This window comes from Canis aureus, chromosome 38 (genome assembly GCF_053574225.1).
Source record: "Canis aureus isolate CA01 chromosome 38, VMU_Caureus_v.1.0, whole genome shotgun sequence".
Classification (NCBI taxonomy): domain Eukaryota; kingdom Metazoa; phylum Chordata; class Mammalia; order Carnivora; family Canidae; genus Canis; species Canis aureus.
In genome coordinates this window covers 7066542-7085224 of record NC_135648.1, presented here as the reverse complement: position 1 = coordinate 7085224, position 18683 = coordinate 7066542, and the positions used below count along the sequence as shown (strand labels likewise).

At 39.5% G+C, this 18683-nt stretch overlaps 1 protein-coding gene across 7 annotated transcripts in view; it reads left to right on the top strand.

Annotated features, from left to right (window-relative positions):
* Window positions 1-18683, top strand: part of MIA3 (MIA SH3 domain ER export factor 3) — a 57677-nt gene that overhangs the window by 14047 nt on the left and 24947 nt on the right. For all 7 annotated transcript variants that reach the window (XM_077886833.1, XM_077886825.1, XM_077886830.1 and 4 more), the window contains exons 5-6: window positions 1481-1750; window positions 4763-4908. In XM_077886833.1, coding sequence (XP_077742959.1) covers window positions 1481-1750; window positions 4763-4908 — 416 coding nt within the window. The remainder of the gene's footprint in view (window positions 1-1480; window positions 1751-4762; window positions 4909-18683) is intronic.

The following is an 18683-nucleotide window of genomic DNA, read 5'->3' as shown; positions in this document are numbered from 1 at the left end:
CATAACCAGGAGCCTCTGAATGGGCTCTTTTGAGCATAGTTTCTTAAGCACAATGTCACTGCTCTTTGTATTAGTTGGTATAACGTTAATTTTTTTATTCATTCATTTTTTTTTTTAAGGATTTTATTTATTCATGAGAGACACACACACAGAGAGGCAGAGACACAGGCAGAGGGAGAAGCAAGCTCCATTCAGGGAGCCTGATGTGGGACTCGATCCCGGGATTCCAGGATCATGCCCTGGGCAGAAGGCGGCGCTAAACCACTGAGCCACCCAGGGATCCCCTATTTATTTATTTTCAAAAAAGACTATTTTAGAGAAAGAGCCAGGGGTGGGGCAGAGGGAGAGACTGTCAAGGAGACTCTTTGCTGAGCATGGAGCCTGACTTTGGGCTTGATTCACGATCCTGAGAGAATGACATGAGCTGAAACCAAGAGTCAGACGCTTAATCCACTGAGCCACCCAGGCGTGCCTGTCATAACACCTTAGTCTGTGTCCCCATGCTTTTCAGACTGAGGTATTTGAATCGAGGCATATAGTAGAGTACCAGGGGGACATAAAGTCACAGAATAAATGCATCTTCACAGAGGGCTAATTTTTCCTGAGAATTTGGGGAGGGAAGCATTTTTGCATGTAATCAGAGCAGATCTATTTTGCATTAGAATGCCAAACTCTAAAGAATTTTCAGGGTAAAGTATGAAGCTTTAAAGAAATTTGTCTTTGGGCAGCCCGGTGGCTCAGCGGTTTAGTGCCGCCTTCAGCCCAGGGCGTGATCCTGGAGATCCGGGATCGAGTCCCATGTAAGGTTCTCTGCATGGAGCCTGCTTCTCCCTTTGCCTATGTTTCTGCGCCTGCCTCTCTCTCTCTCTCTGTTTCTGTCTTTAATGAATAAATAAAGTCTTAAAAAAAAAAATTCGTCCTTGCTGCGGGTTGCATGGGGCTCCGCTCTGAGCCTGTTGGGGAGGGAAATGGGTTTGCTCTTTTTGATGATTAGACACACTCTGAAAATATTTGAAAGGTACTTCAGCAAACTGCTTTTGTACGTAATGTCCTCTGTGCCAGCTCTGTGAAATAACTCATGCTTGCATAGGAAAGAGTTTGTGTTCTTTCTGTGTAGAGTAGGTGGTTCATGTTTCTGCGCTTGATGGAGATTCTCTTCTGTACATTTATGTTTGTGAGCATATATTGGTTGGTCAAGGAAAGTTGGATTATTGAAGACCCTACCATAAATGTGTTTATAGAATACTTGGAATAAGGGTTTCTTTATAAATTTTGGCCATCTGTGGAGTGAGACAAAAGCAGCTGGAACCCGCATTTTCCTGCTCATTTGTGCTCCCTGGGAGACCAGCGTGTGGGAGGGGAGTAGTGAAGTGCCTGGTGGGGGCGGGTGATGGATGGTGAGGGATAGCTGCCCAGTGGGAAGGGCGGAGCGGGCAGTGTCCTCAGGCTTTGCCATCCAGTGCATTCTTCTTCCTTCTAGGGATGCAGCCACACCTTGAAGATAATTTCCCACAAGGTCACACCAAAGATAATTTCCCACAAGACCACATAGAAGACAGTTTCCCACAAGATCACACAGAAGACAGTTTCCCACAAGATCACACAGAAGACAATTTCCCACAAGATCACACAGAAGACCTTCAAATACAGATTCTCAAAGAGCCCAGCCAGTTGGATCAACCTGTGGTTGGTGACATGGGTGCCTCAGAAGTGTCACAGCAGCCAAATACTGAGAAAGATGGAGACCCAGGTAAAGCTTGCAGATTTTTCTCTACAGGGTAGAAATATGTCATAAAGAGGAGCTTCTAGGACTTTTTTTTTTTTTTTTAGTTTATTTAAGTAGTCTTGGTACCCAGAGTGGGGCTCAAACTCATGACCCCAAGATCAAGAGTCATATTTTCTATGGACTGAGCTAGCCAGGTACCCCTGGACACTTGTTTTTAAAGGCAGGAAATCAGAAAGGAGAATAATATAGGCATGAGTGAGTTTAAAAAACAAGAAAGCCCAGAATGGAAAGAAAAGCAGGCATTGAGACAGATAGAGGTCAGCAGTGGGAAAAAGGCCAGAGACTAACCACAAACCAATGTCTGGCCATCAGTACTTATGTGAATAATTTTAATCTAAAATATTATTCTTAAAAAGCCTTATGTTCTGAAACAGTTTTCAACGAAACCAGAGGCATCAGAAACTCGGGGGTGGCGGGGGGGTGGGGGGGGGAGGGAGACCAGCAGGCTGTATTTAACAAGCCCTCCAGGAAATTCTGATCCATTGAAAGTTTAAGAACCACTGTGTGAACACAAATTCTGGGTTTTCTCCCCACTCCTTAGTCCTCTCCACCCCAGCCTGCCCCCAGAATACAGGGTGGCTTAGCTCTTTTGTTAATTTGCTACCTAGGCTGGCAAAACCCTTTTTAAAAACAGTGAAGGGGATATTTATGCCTCAGTGTCTTCATACCATTGGGAACAGTACAGAACTTTGCAGTGTGTGCTGGTCCTGTGTGGCCTGACATGGGTGAACAGAACTTCATCACAGAGCTCAGCAAACAGTCTGTGGAGAGCAACTCCTTGCACTTGAACTGAGGAAAATGTTTAAAACAAAAATACAACCCCAATAATGGTAGCAACAGGTTTCTAAATTTATTTTCATTTATTTATTCACGAGAGACACAGAGAGACAAAGGCAGAGGGAGAAGCAGGCTTTCTGCAGGAAGCCCAATGTGGGACTCGATCCTGGGACCCCGGGTTCACGCCCTGAGCCACCCAGGTGCCCCTCAACAGGTTTCTAATGAAGAAGAACTAATTGTGTTATTTCGCGTACCCATCGTGGTGGCATGATTTCATACCGTGCTAGGTTGTGGTCCTTAACCATGGGTATAGCGTTACCCTGTGGTACTCTAAGACCTGGTAGCATGGGTGGACCCTCTGTCTCTCTTCAGAGTGGGGGAGAAGCCACAGCATGGGGAGGAATACTGCAAATTTGAGAAGAAATGACATCAGAGGTCTCCCATAGTCCAGAGAATATTGCATTCATGTATAATTCTCTCTAGTTCTAAACTCCTTTAAGTCAAAAGGTTCTACTTATTGAAAATGAGTCCTATACCATGAAGTCTTGTTATTCTCTTGCTCAGAAACTTTCAGGGCTGGGAAAAGTTCAGCTTGCAGAATTAAGGACAGATTTTTTTTTTTTTTTTTTGCTCTGTCCTTTATGGTCTGTCACAAAATGACATCAACTACCTTTACAGGCTCATCTTCCCAAATATCTCAGATACAGAGATGCTGACCTGACTGGGAATACTTCCCCAGAGGTCAGATTCATAGATCAATAGTGAATGGAATTTCCTGGTTGGAAGACACAAGAGGCCCCTACTCAACCCATCACTAATCATTTGTTGAACTCCTAGTGGTTTATCAGACATGCCCCAGACTCAGGTAATTCAAACTGAAATCCCTTCCTCATCACTTCCCCAGGTGAAACCCTTTCAGGCAGGATTCCAAGTTGGAATCCTCCCTTTTTTGCAGAGCTCCAGGCCAGGCACCCCCGCCCCCCAAGCCATTCCTGTCAGTGTGTTCGGGCATTTACTGTATTCTCTTTGGTGTAGCTGTTTTCCCGTCGGTAAGCAATCTCTGAATGCCTGATATATGCCAGACACTATGCTAAACATTGGTGCATCCCACCTGCAGGTCTGCAAACTGACACTTTTCTGCTCGTTTGCCTGAAGATTCAAACATGATGTTTCACCAGCACTAAATGAACGTTTGTTAAGCGCAACTGTGTTTATGTGGAAAAAACATAAAATTCTGCTTTTCTCAAATTCCCATGACTAAATGTTGTTTAGATAGTAGCTGCTGGGATGCCCGGGTGGCTCAGTGGTTGAGCGTTTGCCTTCGGCTCAGGGTGTGGTCCCAGAGTCCCAGAATCTCAGGATCGAGTCCTGCATTGGGCTCCCAGTGGGGAACCTGCTTCTCCCTCTGCCTGTGTCTCTGCCTCTCTCTCATGAATAAAATAAATGAAAGAAAGAAGGAAGGAGAGAAAGAAAAAGAAAGGAAAGAAAAGAAAGAAAGGAAAGAAAGAAAGAAAAGTAAGCTTTCAGTTGCATTGCCAGGGATATGATAGAGGAGTTTAGTGAGGGGTAGATTGTGTTGGAGATATGTTCAATTCATAATGGAAGGCTATGATGGCTTTAATTGGGATTCTGAATTTTGTTCTATTATAATTCTTTCTTTTTTTTTTTTTTAATTTTAAGATTTTATTTATTTGAGAGAGTAGAGCCGGGGTCAGGGAAGGAGCAGAGGGAGAGGGAGAAGCAAACTCCTCCCCGCTGAGCAGGGAGCCAGATGCAGGGACCAATATCAGGACCCAAGCCGAAGGCAGATTTTTTTTTTTTTAAAAGGCAGATTCTTAACTAAATGAGCTACCCAGGTGCCCCTTCTCTTTATAATTTTTTAAGAGAGTAACTATATAAGTTATATAACTCTTTATATAAGACTTCTAGAAACTATATGTCTTCTTAAACATTTCTAGTAAATATTTTTTAAGTAATCTCTACCCCCAGTGTGGGGCTTGAACTTATGGCCCCGAGATCAAGAGTTGCATGCTCTACCGACTGAGCCAGCGAGGTACCCCTGAACCATTTATAAGTCTTTAAGAGAAACCACTGACTAATACTCAGTGGGCACTCAAATATTTTAAATGAAGAGAAACAAGTTTCTCTCGTGAGAAAATTTCATTACATAAAATAAAGTATTTTCACCCTCAATTTTAGGGATAATTACAACAGAAAGCAGTCCTGTTGATGCTGATGATGCAAAAAAGCAACTACAAACCAATGCTGAAGAGCCCGCAAGCGTCACACCTTTGGAAAATGCAATTCTTTTAATATATTCATTCATATTTTATTTAACTAAGACGGTAAGTTCAACATAGTTTTTTTAGATAGAATGCTGATTATGGTTTTTGAGTTGATCTTGAGCATGAGGTAAAGAACTTAGAATGTCTTTATAAAAATTTCTGCTGATCCTTTGATGTTAGCATCTGAAACAAACCACAAGGGTATAATTTGATGGGTTCTTAGCATAGTGCAGCCCTTGGAGAGGATCTCTGGTGTGTCAGTGCTGGGTATATACACACGTGGCTCTTCCCGTTAGGGACCTTTCAGTCTAGCAGGTATATAAAGACTTTGACTGGAGTTGTGATATCGGCAGAAGTATGGTAGAATGATGTTTTGGATAAATTGATTCATCATGGTGGGAGAATGGGTAAAGAAGGTCAGAAGTTAGCTGAGACATTTCGGCAGGAATTAAAGGACAAATGGGAGTTTGATGTGTAGGGTGTTGCTGAATAGAAGGGCTGGGGAGAGGGAGACAGAGGTGGCATGCAGTTAGACCAAAGAAATAACATGGTTAGAGAGTTGGAAGCTATTACGAAAAAAAAAAAAAGGCCTTTTGGGGAAGCCGAGGAAGCCTTGGTGTTGAGCAGTCAGAGGAGGTGGCCTTTGGAGGAAGACAGGCCAACCATAAAGGAAGTTGTGTATCATGACAGATAGTGTGGCACTGTTTTGGGTGGGGATCCTTGGAAGGTTTTAAGCAGGAAAAGGATGTAGTTAGATTTGTTTCTTAGAAAGAATCACTTATGACAGAGTATCTATTCAGATTTATCTTTCTTAAGGGAGTTAGGATCCAAATGAGACATTAATCTGGAAGCTTTTTAGGACTTAGCTCCCCCTTGTGGTATTTGTTGAAATTGGACATTTTTCTTGGTAAATTGTGGGAATGAGCAGGCTTTCACAAGTTGGAGGCCAGGTTGTCTTTGGACCTGTAGAGGAAGAATCCTCCCCCGCAAAAATATTTTTCCACTAGGTTCTGTGACTTCAAGACTTGTGTGGGAAAGAGGGTTGGGTTTTTTTTGTTTGTTTTTCTGTTCTGTAAAACTGCATGAATTTTGAGCCAGGATGATCTGGTTTCAAATCTTGGATTCATCATTTAGAAGCTTGGGCAAATTACTTAACTTTGTGTAGCTGTCATACATCTTCCAAATGCAGATAATACCTATCCAGTTGTTGCAAAAATTAAATGAGTTGGTAATAAAGTGTCTAGTATAGGGCCTGGCATTTTGTAGGATCCAGCCTGTGAGTACTTCTCACTTGGATGGTCAGAGAGCAGTATAAAGACACTGAATACCTGAGTAATTCAGGAGAAAGGCCGCCAGGATGGAAAAGATTTTTCAGTTTTCCCCATGGTTGTGGTTTACAGCCACACAGGTAAAGGTATATATGACCTGTGCAATTAGAATAATGATATCTTCAGTGATTAAGGTAGTCTCAGAATTCAGATTTGATCATCAGAATGAGTCCTTGCCACTTCAGAAATTTAACAGGCTCCAGATGTGGGAGGAATTCTTTATTCATCTTTTTTTTTTTTTGCGGATTTGCACAGAGCTCTGTTCTAGGCCTGGGTTGTGGGACACAGGTGTGGTAGAGGACAGGGTCTCTGCATGGGAGATGGTGGGAGAAGACACAGACAGGATGGGGAGGGAAAAGTGTTATAAAGCAACACTGACTTGAAAGGTGATGTTAAGAAAGCATTTTGATGGCCCAGTATGTACAGCGTATTGTGTTAGCAATAAAAGATTCTAAGAGGTACAAAGCATGATTCTGATTTTGGAAAGGTTTAAGAAAAGGGCATATCAGATATATATGAAAATTAGGGAAAATGGGAAATATCTGAAATAGTTGTTGTGAAGTATTAAATAGTATAGATAATTATTTGGTAGGGCTGGGTAGGAATGGGGTGCTGACTTGTTCAGGAAAACTGAACCAGACATCAGTTTCATGAATCCACAGCTAATGGAATCTTAGAGCAAGAGGGGACCTTTGAGGGCAGCTTGTCCAGCTTCACAAATTGCAGTAATTTCCTCTCCTGCAACCTAGCAGGTAGTTATAGGATCTGGGTAGCAGCAGGTCCTAGCGTGAGCATCCTAACTTTACAAAGCCACACGATGCTTTCTTGGTGAGTTCATTCTCTTAATTGACTCCAGATTTTCCTCCACATGACTCCTTCTCCTAGAATTGAATTGTTTTTCTACATAGCAACCTTTTAAATATTTGAAGTTATACTTTAATTTTTTAAGTGTTTTATCATGGAAAATTTCAAACATCCAAAAAGCAGAGATAATTGTAAAATGAACCCATGGGTCTATTACTGGGTTTAACAGTGATTCTTTAATATCACCCGATATTGGGCACATTCGAAATCCCCTCCCCTGCTTTTTAAAAATTGTTCTTGTTCAAATCAGGATCTTGTTGAGGTCCAGACGTTGTAGTAGGTTGCTATGTCTTAAATCAACTTAAATCAACTTTATTTTTTAATTAAAAAAAAATATTTTATTTATTCATGAGAGAGACAGAGAGAGAGGCAGAGACACAGGCAGAGGGAGAAGCAGGCTCCCTGCGGGAAGCCGGATCTGGGACTCGATCCCGACCCTGGGATCAGGCCCTGAGCTGAAGGCAGACGCTCAACCACTGAGCCACCCAGGTGACCCTCTTAAATTAACTTTAATCAGATATAAATTATGTACAACAAAGGGTACCCATTTTAAGAGTACAGCTCAATGAGTTTTAACAAATGTATTCACTCATGTAAAAACAATCATAACCAAGACATGGCACATTTCCTTCATTCAAACAAGTTCCTCATGTACCTCTCCAGTGTATCTCCCTCACCACCTCCTCCTGGCAACACTTCTTTTCACTGTAGATTAGGTTTTCCTGTTGTAGAATTATAATTATAAAATGGACTCATACCTAGGAGTGAAACTGCCCAGCTGTGTATGGTCAGTTTATCTTAAAAGAAGCTACCAAACAGTTCTCAAAAGTGTCCCAGTTTATACTTCACTAGCAATGAGACTTACAGTTGGTCGCATACTTGCTAACAGTTGGTATTATCAGTCATTAATTGAGGCCATTCTAGTAAGCACGTCTTTGTGGTTTTGATTGTATTTCTTATTGATTTATGATGAGCAGTTTTTCATGTGGCCATATGTTTTGTGCTTTATTTGTAAAATAGCTTTTGAAATCTTTTGCCCTTGTAAAATTTATGTATTTATTTTCTTTTGTTCTTTTTAAAAAAGTTTATTTAAGTAATCTTTACACCCAACGTGGGGCTTGAACTCACAACCCCAAAATCAAGAGTTGTGTACTCTTCTGACTGAGCCAGCTGGGCACCCCTCCTTTGCTTCCCCCTTTTCAAGTTTTATTTATTTACTTGAGAGAGGGAGCAAGCACAAGGTGGGGAGGGGCAGAGGGAGAAGGAAAAGCAGACTCAAGCCTGACGGAGGGCTCAGTCCCAGGACCCTGAGATCACAACCTGAGTGAAAGGCAGATGCTTAACTGACTGAGCCACCCAGGTGCCCCTTGCCCTTTCTTCAGTTGGATTCTTTTCCTTCTAAATATTAAGGTCTAAGAGTTCCTCATATATTTTGGAGATGACTCCTTTGTCAGATATATATTATACATAGCTTTTTCCAGTCTTGGGCTGGCCTTTCAATTTCTTAACATTGCTTTTGAAGAGCAAATTTTTAGTATATGTGCTGCCGAAGCGAGCACAGAAGAGCAAATTTTTAATTTTGACGAACATCATCTTATTTTTACTTTTATGGTTAGGGCTTTTTTTTTTTTTAAATATTTTATTTATTTATTCAGAGACAGAGAGAGAGAGAGAGTCAGAGACACAGGCAGAGGGAGAAGCAGGCACCATACAGAGAGCCTGACGTGGGACTCGATCCAGGGTCTCCAGAATCACGCCCTGGGCTGCAGTCGGCGCTAAACCGCTGCGCCACCGGGGCTGCCCTGGTTAGGGCATTTTGTTTCCTGCTTAAGGAATCAGGCTATTCCAACGATGCAAATATTTTCTTATGTTTTCTTCTAGAAGTTTTATATTTTGCTTAGGTCTCTGTTCCATGCTAAGTTAATTTTTGTGAATGGCATCATGTTTCATTTTTTTTCTTCTGGGATATCTAGTTGCTCCTGTAGCATTTCTTTTCCCTTGAGATTACCGTAACACCTTGAGTTGAAATCAGCTGACCATATCGTGGGTCTCTCTGGACTCTCTTCTGTTCCCCTGACTTATATTTCTATTCTATGATAATAACACACTTTTCTGGTTAGTATAGCTTTATAGTAGGCATTGGAGTCAGGTAGTTCTTTGGTAAAATTGTTTTGGCTATTTCAGTTTCTTTGCATTTCCATATAAATTTTAGAACCAATAGCAACTTCTATTAAAAACTCGCTGATATTTTGTTACTATGTTGAATCTATAGATGAGTTTAGGAAGAATTGATATCAAAAATATTAAGGCTTCTAATCCAAGAACTAAGTTCATCTCCACATTTAGATCTAAAAAAGATCTGTAAGTGACCTACAATATACACTGCTGAGAAACTTGCTTAGTTTCATGCATATTGTTTATATATGCCTGTGTATTTCATGCTTTTTGATGTTGTAAATGGTGTCTTACATCTCATTTACAGTTGTTTTGTGTTGATATCTAGAAATACAGTTGGTTTTTGTATATTGACCTTGTATCTTAATACCTTTTTAAATTTATTCTAGGATTTTTTTTTTTTGTAGATTTCATAGGAGTCTCTGTAGATAGATGATCATGTCATCTGTGAATTAATACACCTTTTTAAAAAGTCAGGTTAATTAAAACATTACTTTTGTAAAATTCACTGTATAATTTGATGAGTTTTCACATCGTTTCTTTAGATTTTTTTGTATCCCTCTTCTCTTGCCTTTCCTTCTGGGACTCTACGCATATGTTGAGACCCCTTTTTATAGCTCCACAGGTCACTGAGGCCCTGTTCTTTTAGTTGTTTTTTGGTCTCTCATGTCTTTGCTTCCATTTAGATATTCCCATTACGGTCTTCAGTGTCCTTTGGTCTTTAGTAGTATCTAATATGTGGTTAAGCCCATCAAGTGAATTTTTCATTTCTGGTATTTTATTTTTCAGCTTTGAAAATTGTATTTGATTCTATTTTATATCTTCCACCTTCTGTCAGTATGGTCATAATTTTGTTTTGTCTTAATTTTTAATATACTTGAAAATAATTCTTTAAAGTTCTTTTAAGCAAATTAATTCTGTCCTCTCTGTTGGAACTTCTTGGTCTATTTTTATAGATTGATGATTGCTCTCTTCCTCCTGAGACCTCTTTTCCTGCTTTTTTTTTTTTACATATCTGGTGATTTGTTGTTGTTTTGGATCCTAGGCACTGTGAATGTTACGTTGTTAAGTGCCTAATTTTTAGTGGCTTCCTTTAAAAAGGGAGTTTGCTTGATACTTTCTAATCTTCTTTTTAAGATTTGTTAAGGATGTGTATTTAGTAGTCTTTATTCTAGAGCTAGTATAGCTCTGCTCCTAAGGTGTGATTCTTCTGTACTCTACTGAATGCCTTGTGCCTTCAACAAGGTCAGTTCACTCTAACTGGCTGGAACACTATTTGCCTCCCAGGCCCATGTTAACTCTGAGAATCATTCAGCTTCCAACGTCCAGGGACTTGTTCTTTTCATCTATACTTTTTGCCATTCTCAAATCTTACCTAATTAATCTTACCCTATACAGATGCTGCTTCAGATTCATTAAAGATTGAAGGAAACCCCCTTGGAGATTGCTGAAACTCACTTTCTTTGTAGCTCCCATCTTTTAGATGTTTTTCCCTGTCTGTCTCAGGTACCTCTGCCTCCTCAGTGAGGTTAGTGGACTCCACATGGTTTCTCCCTCCTTGTACTGAGGCCTAGAAAGTGCCTCCAAGTAGAAAGCTGGTTGACCTCCAGGCCTACCTTGTTTGTTTCCCTTTTCTCAGAGGTCACAGTTGTGTGCTGCCTGTTGTTCTCTACCTGATTTTCTATTTTTTTCAGTGAGAGGGCAAGTACATAATTTACTCTATAGGTTTATCCTTTTGTTTATTGTTGTTGGAATGTATTCATTGAAGAAACAGGTTTGTTTGGCTTCTAGGGATTATCATGGTCTGCATGTTGCTAACCACGTCCCCCACTATAACTGATCATGTTTCTCTGGCTCTTTATATTTACTGGGAATTAGTAGTCAGATTCAGGTTCAATATTGATTGGCAAGGATACCTAACAGGAGATGTGCACTTTCAGCAGGAGGCATCTAACATCAAGATGTCTCTCTATTTTTTTAATTAATTAATTTATTTATTGAAAGGGAGAGAGTCCATGCAAGCAGGAGGGGCAGTGAGAGGAGAGAATCTCAGGCAGACTCCACCACCCTGAGTTGCAGAAAACAGCAAAGGGCTCAATCTCACAACCCTGAGCTGAAATCAAGAGTCAGATGCTTAACTGACTGAGTCACCCAGATGCCCTGTCCCTCTGTTTTTGATGTTACTAGTCATTGGTGACATTGACTAAATTTGTTAATGTACTTATAAGCTGCAAAATGCTGATATGCTGACTATATTGTTCCTGCTTCATTTAAAGGCTGGATTATCTACAAAAAGAAGCTTATAATCAAGAATTCTTTACACTGAGTTTTGGTGTGCATAGTTCAGGCAATATAAATATTTGATTCTTTAAGTAGTTTCCAAAATAATGAGTTGTCTTCCCAGCTTTATCAAAAGATGCCAAAGGGATTTTTTTAATGTGTTTCTTCTCTTTCTAACCATTATGACATCATTAATTTAAAAATATTTGGTGTGTTTTAATCAGCTATGTTTCTTATTTATATCAGTGCTCAATTTCTCCCATTTTTGGCCAGAGAGCCACTTCAGCTTGGCTTCTGGGCCTTTGTGACACCACCCAGTGGTCATTGATACCTTCTTTGCTTTCTACTGTGGCAAACTGTTCTAAGCTCATCTTCTACATTTTTTGCCCAGATCATGAAAGAGTTATTTCCCTAGGGAGGCCCTAATTCCTTTTAATGGGAAATGGTATTTAGAGACTATAATCTGGGTACTAAGATTGCTTATTGCTTTTGAGTTGGCCATCATTTCTAGGCCTTTTCAGAGGAAAAAGCTAGGAAAATATTCAAACAATTTAAAAAACATCAATATCAAACTGCTCTCCACAGTTCTTATTGGAATGTTTCCAGGATGCTTTGTAGTTATTTTTGTTTTTAAGCTATATCCCACTAGTACATGCTTAAAAGAGTTCCTTTCCGTTGTCCTGCCATCAATTTGATACACAGGTTAACGGTTTCATTTTTGCTTTCACTTTTTAGGGATTACTTTTAAATATTTGGTTTTGTTGTTTTATAAGTAGCTAACATATTTACAAGTTACAATGCCAATTTATAAAACAAGATCTTTTCAGAGATCTTGGTCTAGGTTTTGTCCCAGTTCCATCAAGCCTGTTACCCTCTTCTATGGGTAATTTAAAAAATTCATTTCATTATCTAATTAAAAATAAGCAAATGATTTCTGCATTCTGCCAAGATTCTGGCTTTATTTACCTTACTTACTGAAACAACTGAAAAGAAAAAAAAAAAAGCAAATCCAGACAAAAGAAACAGTTTTCAAGACACTAGACATTAGGTAACAAAGGACAGTAATTCCTGAAAGATAGGGAACAAGTGCTATGAGCCCTGCAGTTATTCCTGCTTATTGCACTGAAAGACTTCCTTGGTTGTAGCATAGAAGTGAGGAACCGTGAATTGAGGAGATGGAGCTGAGAGTCCAGGGAAAGCAAGGCAGCTAGAGTTCCTGGACTAAGTACCAAGAGGAGAGCTCTACACAGAGAGTGAGCTTTGGAATCTGTGAATGGTCCCCTTTGAGAATTCATCAGCATATGTATTTGACAAAATTACTGAAAGTCGGAGAAACCATCCAACTGATTAGAGGGAGCAGATCCTGACACAAGGTCAGGAACAGTACCTTATAATTCTAGGAGAATTGGATAAAGTACTCAGAAAGGTCTTGCCTAACAAGCCTTAAAAACAAGATGCAAAAAGAATAAAAATATTTCCTAGTAATTTACCTGAGCAAACAGAACAATGCCAAGGCATATATTAGTCAAGGTTCCCTAGAGAAACAAAACAAATACAGGACCCCCCCCCCACACACACACACACAGATAGATAGCTAGAAGAAGTTTATTATAAGGAATTGACATATGCACAATTGGAGGCTGAGAAATTCCATAGTGTGCTGTCTGCAACATGGAGACCCAGGAAAACCATTGGTGTAATTCAGGCTGAGACCAGAGGGGAGCTGATGGTCTGAAGGCCTGAGAACCAGAAATACCAAGTGTGGAAGAAGAATGAAGTTCCAGCTCAAGGAATCAGGCAGGAAGGGGTGAATTCCTTTTGCAGTTTGCTCTGTTCAGGCCCTCAATGGATTGGATGTTGCCTTCTCATATCCAGAAGGGCAATCTACTTTATAGAGGCTATTGTTTGAAATGCTAATCTCACCTGGAAACACCCTCACAGACATACCCAAAGATAAGGTTTAATTTGGGTACTCCATTAACTAGTCAAGTTGACACATAAAATTAACCATATTTGTTCATAATGTATGACATGCAGTCAAAGGTTATCAGGCATGCAAAGAGGCACAAAAATATAAACATGATGAGAAAAATCAACCTTTCAAAACCAGTCAAGAACTACCAGAGATGTTAGAATTAGGCAAAGGTATTAACATAGTTATATTACTATATTTTGGATATTAAAAAGTTAAGTGGAGACGTGAAAGATATTTCCAAAAAAAGACCCAAATCAAACTTTTAGATATGAAAACTATAGGGCCAGAAATAAATATACTGAGTGGGAATAATGCTGGACTAGACATTGTAGATGAAAAGATTAGTGAACTTGAAGACATGGCAATAGAAGCTATCCAAAATAAAATACATAGGGAAAAAAAGACTCAAGAAAAATGATCACATCACCTGTGAGCTGTGGGATACTTTCAAGCAGTCTAATAAATATAACTGGAATCACTGGAAGACAGGACAGAAGAGGTGTTCAGACAAATATTTAAAGACATTATGGTTGAAAATTTCTAAAATTTATGAAAACTGTAGATCACATATTCAAGGTCAATGAAACCCAAACATATGAAGCATGAAGAAAACTATACCAAGGTATATCATAATCAAATTGCTCAAAATACATGTTAAAGAGCAATCTTGAAAGCAGAGAAAAAAGACATTTTACTTAGGGGTTAAGATAAGGTTGATGTCAAGATTTCTTGTCAGAAGGCATGGGAAAATACAGTAGAATAATTTTTTTTTAAAAGATTTTATTTATTTATTCATGAGAGACACAGAAAGAGAGAGAGGCAGGGACACAGGCAGAGGGAGAAGCAGCTCCATGCAGGGAGCCTGATGTGAGACTTGATCCCGGGTCTCCAGGATCACACCCTGGGCTAAAGGCAGGTGCTAACCTGCTGAGCCACCCGGGCTGCCCAGAATAATATCTTTAAATGTACTTGAAGAACAATATTGTTGACCCACAATATCATGCCCAGCAAAATAATTTAATAAACGAAAGATTAAATGAAGATTTTTTTTCCCCATTGTATAAGAGCTGGAATGAATTCATCAGCATACCTGTGCCATAAGAAATGTTAAAAGAAGCCTTTTAGGCATAAGAAAAGTGACAGATGGGAATAGTTGAGCTACAGAAAGTAGTGAAGGATGCCAGAAGTGATAACCATATAAGTAAATATATAAAACCATTATCTTATTTAAATATCTTTAAAATTTAACTTTCTGTAGCATAGGGTTTCAAAAATAGATAAAAGTAAAATATATGACAACAAAAATATGAAGATCAGGAGATGGAGAAATGGTAATAACTCTTTTTTTTTTAAGATTTTATTTATTTATTCCTGAGAGAGAGAGAGAGAGGGAGAGAGAGGAGCAGAGACACAGGCAGAGGGAGAAGCAGATCCCATGTAGGGAGCCTGACGTGAGACTTGATCCCGGGACCCCAGGATCACACCCAGGCCAAAGGCAGGCACGAAACCACTGAGCCACCCAGGCATCCCGGTAATAACTCTTATAAACTTCTTCTTATACACATGGACTACTTAAGGTAGACTGTGATAAGTTAAAAGATGAATGCTATAAACCCTAAACCAACCACTAAAACAACAAAATAAAGAGCTAATAAGCCAACAGAGGAGATAAATGAGAATCATTAAGACTTGGTTGATCAAAACAAAGGCGGAATAAAAGTAAAAAGGGAACAGAGAACAGATGGGATAAATAGAAAAAAAGATTGCCCAGGCTTAAACTTAACCGTATTAGTAATCACATTAAATAGAACTTGTCTAAATACCCAACAAAAAAACAGATTGTTGGATTGGGTAAAGAAGAAGCAAGACCCAAATAGATGCCTTCAAGAACCACACTTTAAGTAAAAAGACATAAAAAGTTTAAACTAAAAAGATTGAAAAAGTATATTACCAGGGATACAGAAAGTTATTTTCTAGGATAAAGTAGTCAAGCAAACTTAACAATCCTAAATATTGGTGCTTCTAATAATAGGCTTTGGAAATACATGAAACAAAAACTGATACAACTAAATGGAAAAAACAGATATAAGTATATAATTATAATTGGAGATTTCAATATTCTTCACTCAATAATTGATAGAAGAGATGGAATGTGAATAAGGTTCTAAAAGATATGAGCAACATTGTCAACCATCTTGACCTGATTGACATTTATAGAATACCCTAGAAGAGCAGAATATATGCATTTGAGTGCACTTGGAGCTTCTACCAAGATAAGTCACATACTGGGCCATAGGGCAAATGTTAAAAAAAAAAAAAAAATCAAATCAAATCATAGAAAGTATGTTCTCTGGCTGGTAAAATTAAATTAGCAATCAGTAACAGAAAGATCTCCTGAATATCCCCATGTATTTGGAAACCAGCTGACATACTTCTGAATAACTTATAGGTCAAAGACATAAAAAGGGGATCGATCCCTGGGTAGCTCAGCAATTTAGCGCCTGTCTTTGGCCCAGGGCGTGATCCTGGAGATCCGGGATCGAGCCCCACATTGGGCTCCCTGCATGGAGCCTGATTCTCCCTCTGCCTGTGTCTCTGCCTCTCTCTCTCTCTCTGATGAATAAGTAAAATCTTAAAAAAAAAAGACATAAAAAGGAAAATTGGTATTTTGAACTGAATGAAAATGAAAATAGCATGTCAAGTTTGTACAGTAGCAGTAAAGCACTACTTGGAAGTTTATAGCACTATCTATATTAGAAAACAAGAAATGTCTCCGGTTAGTGACCTCAGTTTCTACAATGAGACACTAGAAAAAAGAGCAGATTAATCCCCAAGAAGCAGAAGAAAAATAGAGCATGACTTACTGAAACAAAACAAAAGGAAATTCAATGAAAACGAAAGCTGGTTCTGTGAGATTAATAAAATTGACTAACCTCTAGCCAGAGTGATCAGGGAAATAAAAGAGAAGATACAAATGACCAATGTCTGATCAGACAGGGGCATCACTACAGATTCTACAGAAATGAAAGCAATAAACAGGATATTATGAATAATTGATGTCAATTTTTTTAAAAGATTTTATTATTCATGAGGGACAGAGAGAGAGAGAGGCAGAGACACAGAGGGAGAAGCAGGCCCCATGCAGGGAGCCCGACGCGGGACTTGATCCCAGGTCTCCAGGATCACGTCCTGGGCTGAAGGGAGTGCCAAACCACTGAGCCACCCGGGCTGCCCGATGTCACGTAATTTGACAGTCTGGATGGGATGAATAAATTCCATCTGAGACACAAATTGCAAAAGCCTACTCAAGAGACAGATAACAGTCTTGTGATTATTAAAGAAATTGAATTTATTTATTTTATTTAGTTATTTTAAAGATTTATTTATTTATGATAGACACAGAAAGAGAGAGAGAGAGAGAGAGAGAGAGAGGGGCAGAGACACAGGCAGAGGGAGAAGCAGGCCCCATGCCGGGAGCCCGACATGGGACTTGATCCCGGGAATCCAGGACCGCGCCCTGGGCCAAAGGCAGGCGCCAAACTGCTGAGCCACCCAGGGATCCCCAAGAAATTGAATTTATTGTTAAAAACCATTCTACAAAGAAAACTCCAGGCCCAGATGATTTCATTGGTGAATTCAATTAAACTTGTTAGGAAGAATTAATAATTCTATACAAACTCTTCTAGAGAATTGAAGATAAGAAAATACTTCCCAATTCAAAGATATAACAAGAAAAGAAAACCACGGACATTTTAGCAAATCAAGCCTAACAATATATAAAACGGGTAATAAATACATAATGACCAAGTATGGTTTATCCCAAGAATACAAGGTTCATTTAACATTAGAAAGTCAGTCAATGTAAGTCCCATATTAACAAGTTTTAAAAATAAAATCCGCATCTTCTGCTCAATAGAAGGAAAAATCATTTGGAAAAAATGCATTGTCGATTACTGATATTAAAAGAAGTGATAGCAAACTAGGAATAGAAGGGGCTTAAAGTAGCCTCTATGACAAACTTACTAACATTGTACTTAGTGTGAATAATTGAATGTTTACCTCTTAATACCAGAAACAAAAACAGGGGTGTCCTCTCTCATCCCATCTATAAACATTATAGTGGGGCACTATAAAGTAAGTATAAGTAAGTATAAGTAAGAAATGGCCAGTGCACTGAGTCAAGAGAAAGAAAAAGCATACAGATTGGGAAGGAAGGAGTAAAACTGTCTTTATCTGCAGACACTCAATATCTCTGAATAAAATCAGGTGGAATCTACAATAAAGCTACAGTTTAGTACGGTTTCCAGATAAAGATTAACATCTAAAAGCAACTGTAGGGATGCCTGGGTGGCTTAGCGGTTGGGCATCGACCTTCTGCCCAGGGCGTGATCCCGTGGTCCCTGAATTGAGTCCCACATTGGGCTCCCTGCATGGAGCCTGCTTCTCCCTCTGCCTGTGTCTCTGCCTCTCTCTGTGTCTCTCATGAATAAATAAATCTTAAAAAAAAATAAAGGCAACTGTATATATACTAGCAATGAACAATTGGAAATTAAAATTAAAATCTGGGGGGATCCCTGGGTGGCTCAGCAGTTTGGCGCCTGCCTTTGGCCCAGGGCTCGATCCTGGAGTCCCGGGATCGAGTCCCACGTCGGGCTCCTGGTGTGGAGCCTGCTTCTCCCTCTGCCTGTGTCCCTGCCTCTCTCTCTCTCTATCATGAATAAATAAAACCTTTAAAAAAATAAAATTAAATTAAAATCTGTGTGCGATAGCATCAAAAAATAAGAACTACTTAAGGATAAATCTGGCAAAACTGTGAGACTTATAATTGAAAACTATAAAATACTGCTGAAAGAAATCGAAGACCTAAATACATGGAGAGATGCCTTGTTCAAGAGCCAGAAGACTAGGGACGCCTGGGTGGCTCAGGGATTGAGCCTCTGCCCTTGGCTCAGGGCATGATCCTGGGGTCTTAGGATCGAGTCCCGCATCAGGCTCTTTGCGTGGAGCCTGCTTCTCCCTCTGCCTATGTTTCTGTCTCATGTTCTCTCTGTGTCTCTCATGAATAAATAAAATATTAAAAAAAAAAAAACTTGTCACTATGACAAACAGTATGTAAAGTATTAAGCTCCCATTTTGCTCCCCAGAGTCAACATAATCCCAATCAAAATCTCAGCAGGATTTTTTGGTAGAAAATGAGAAGCTGATTGTACAAT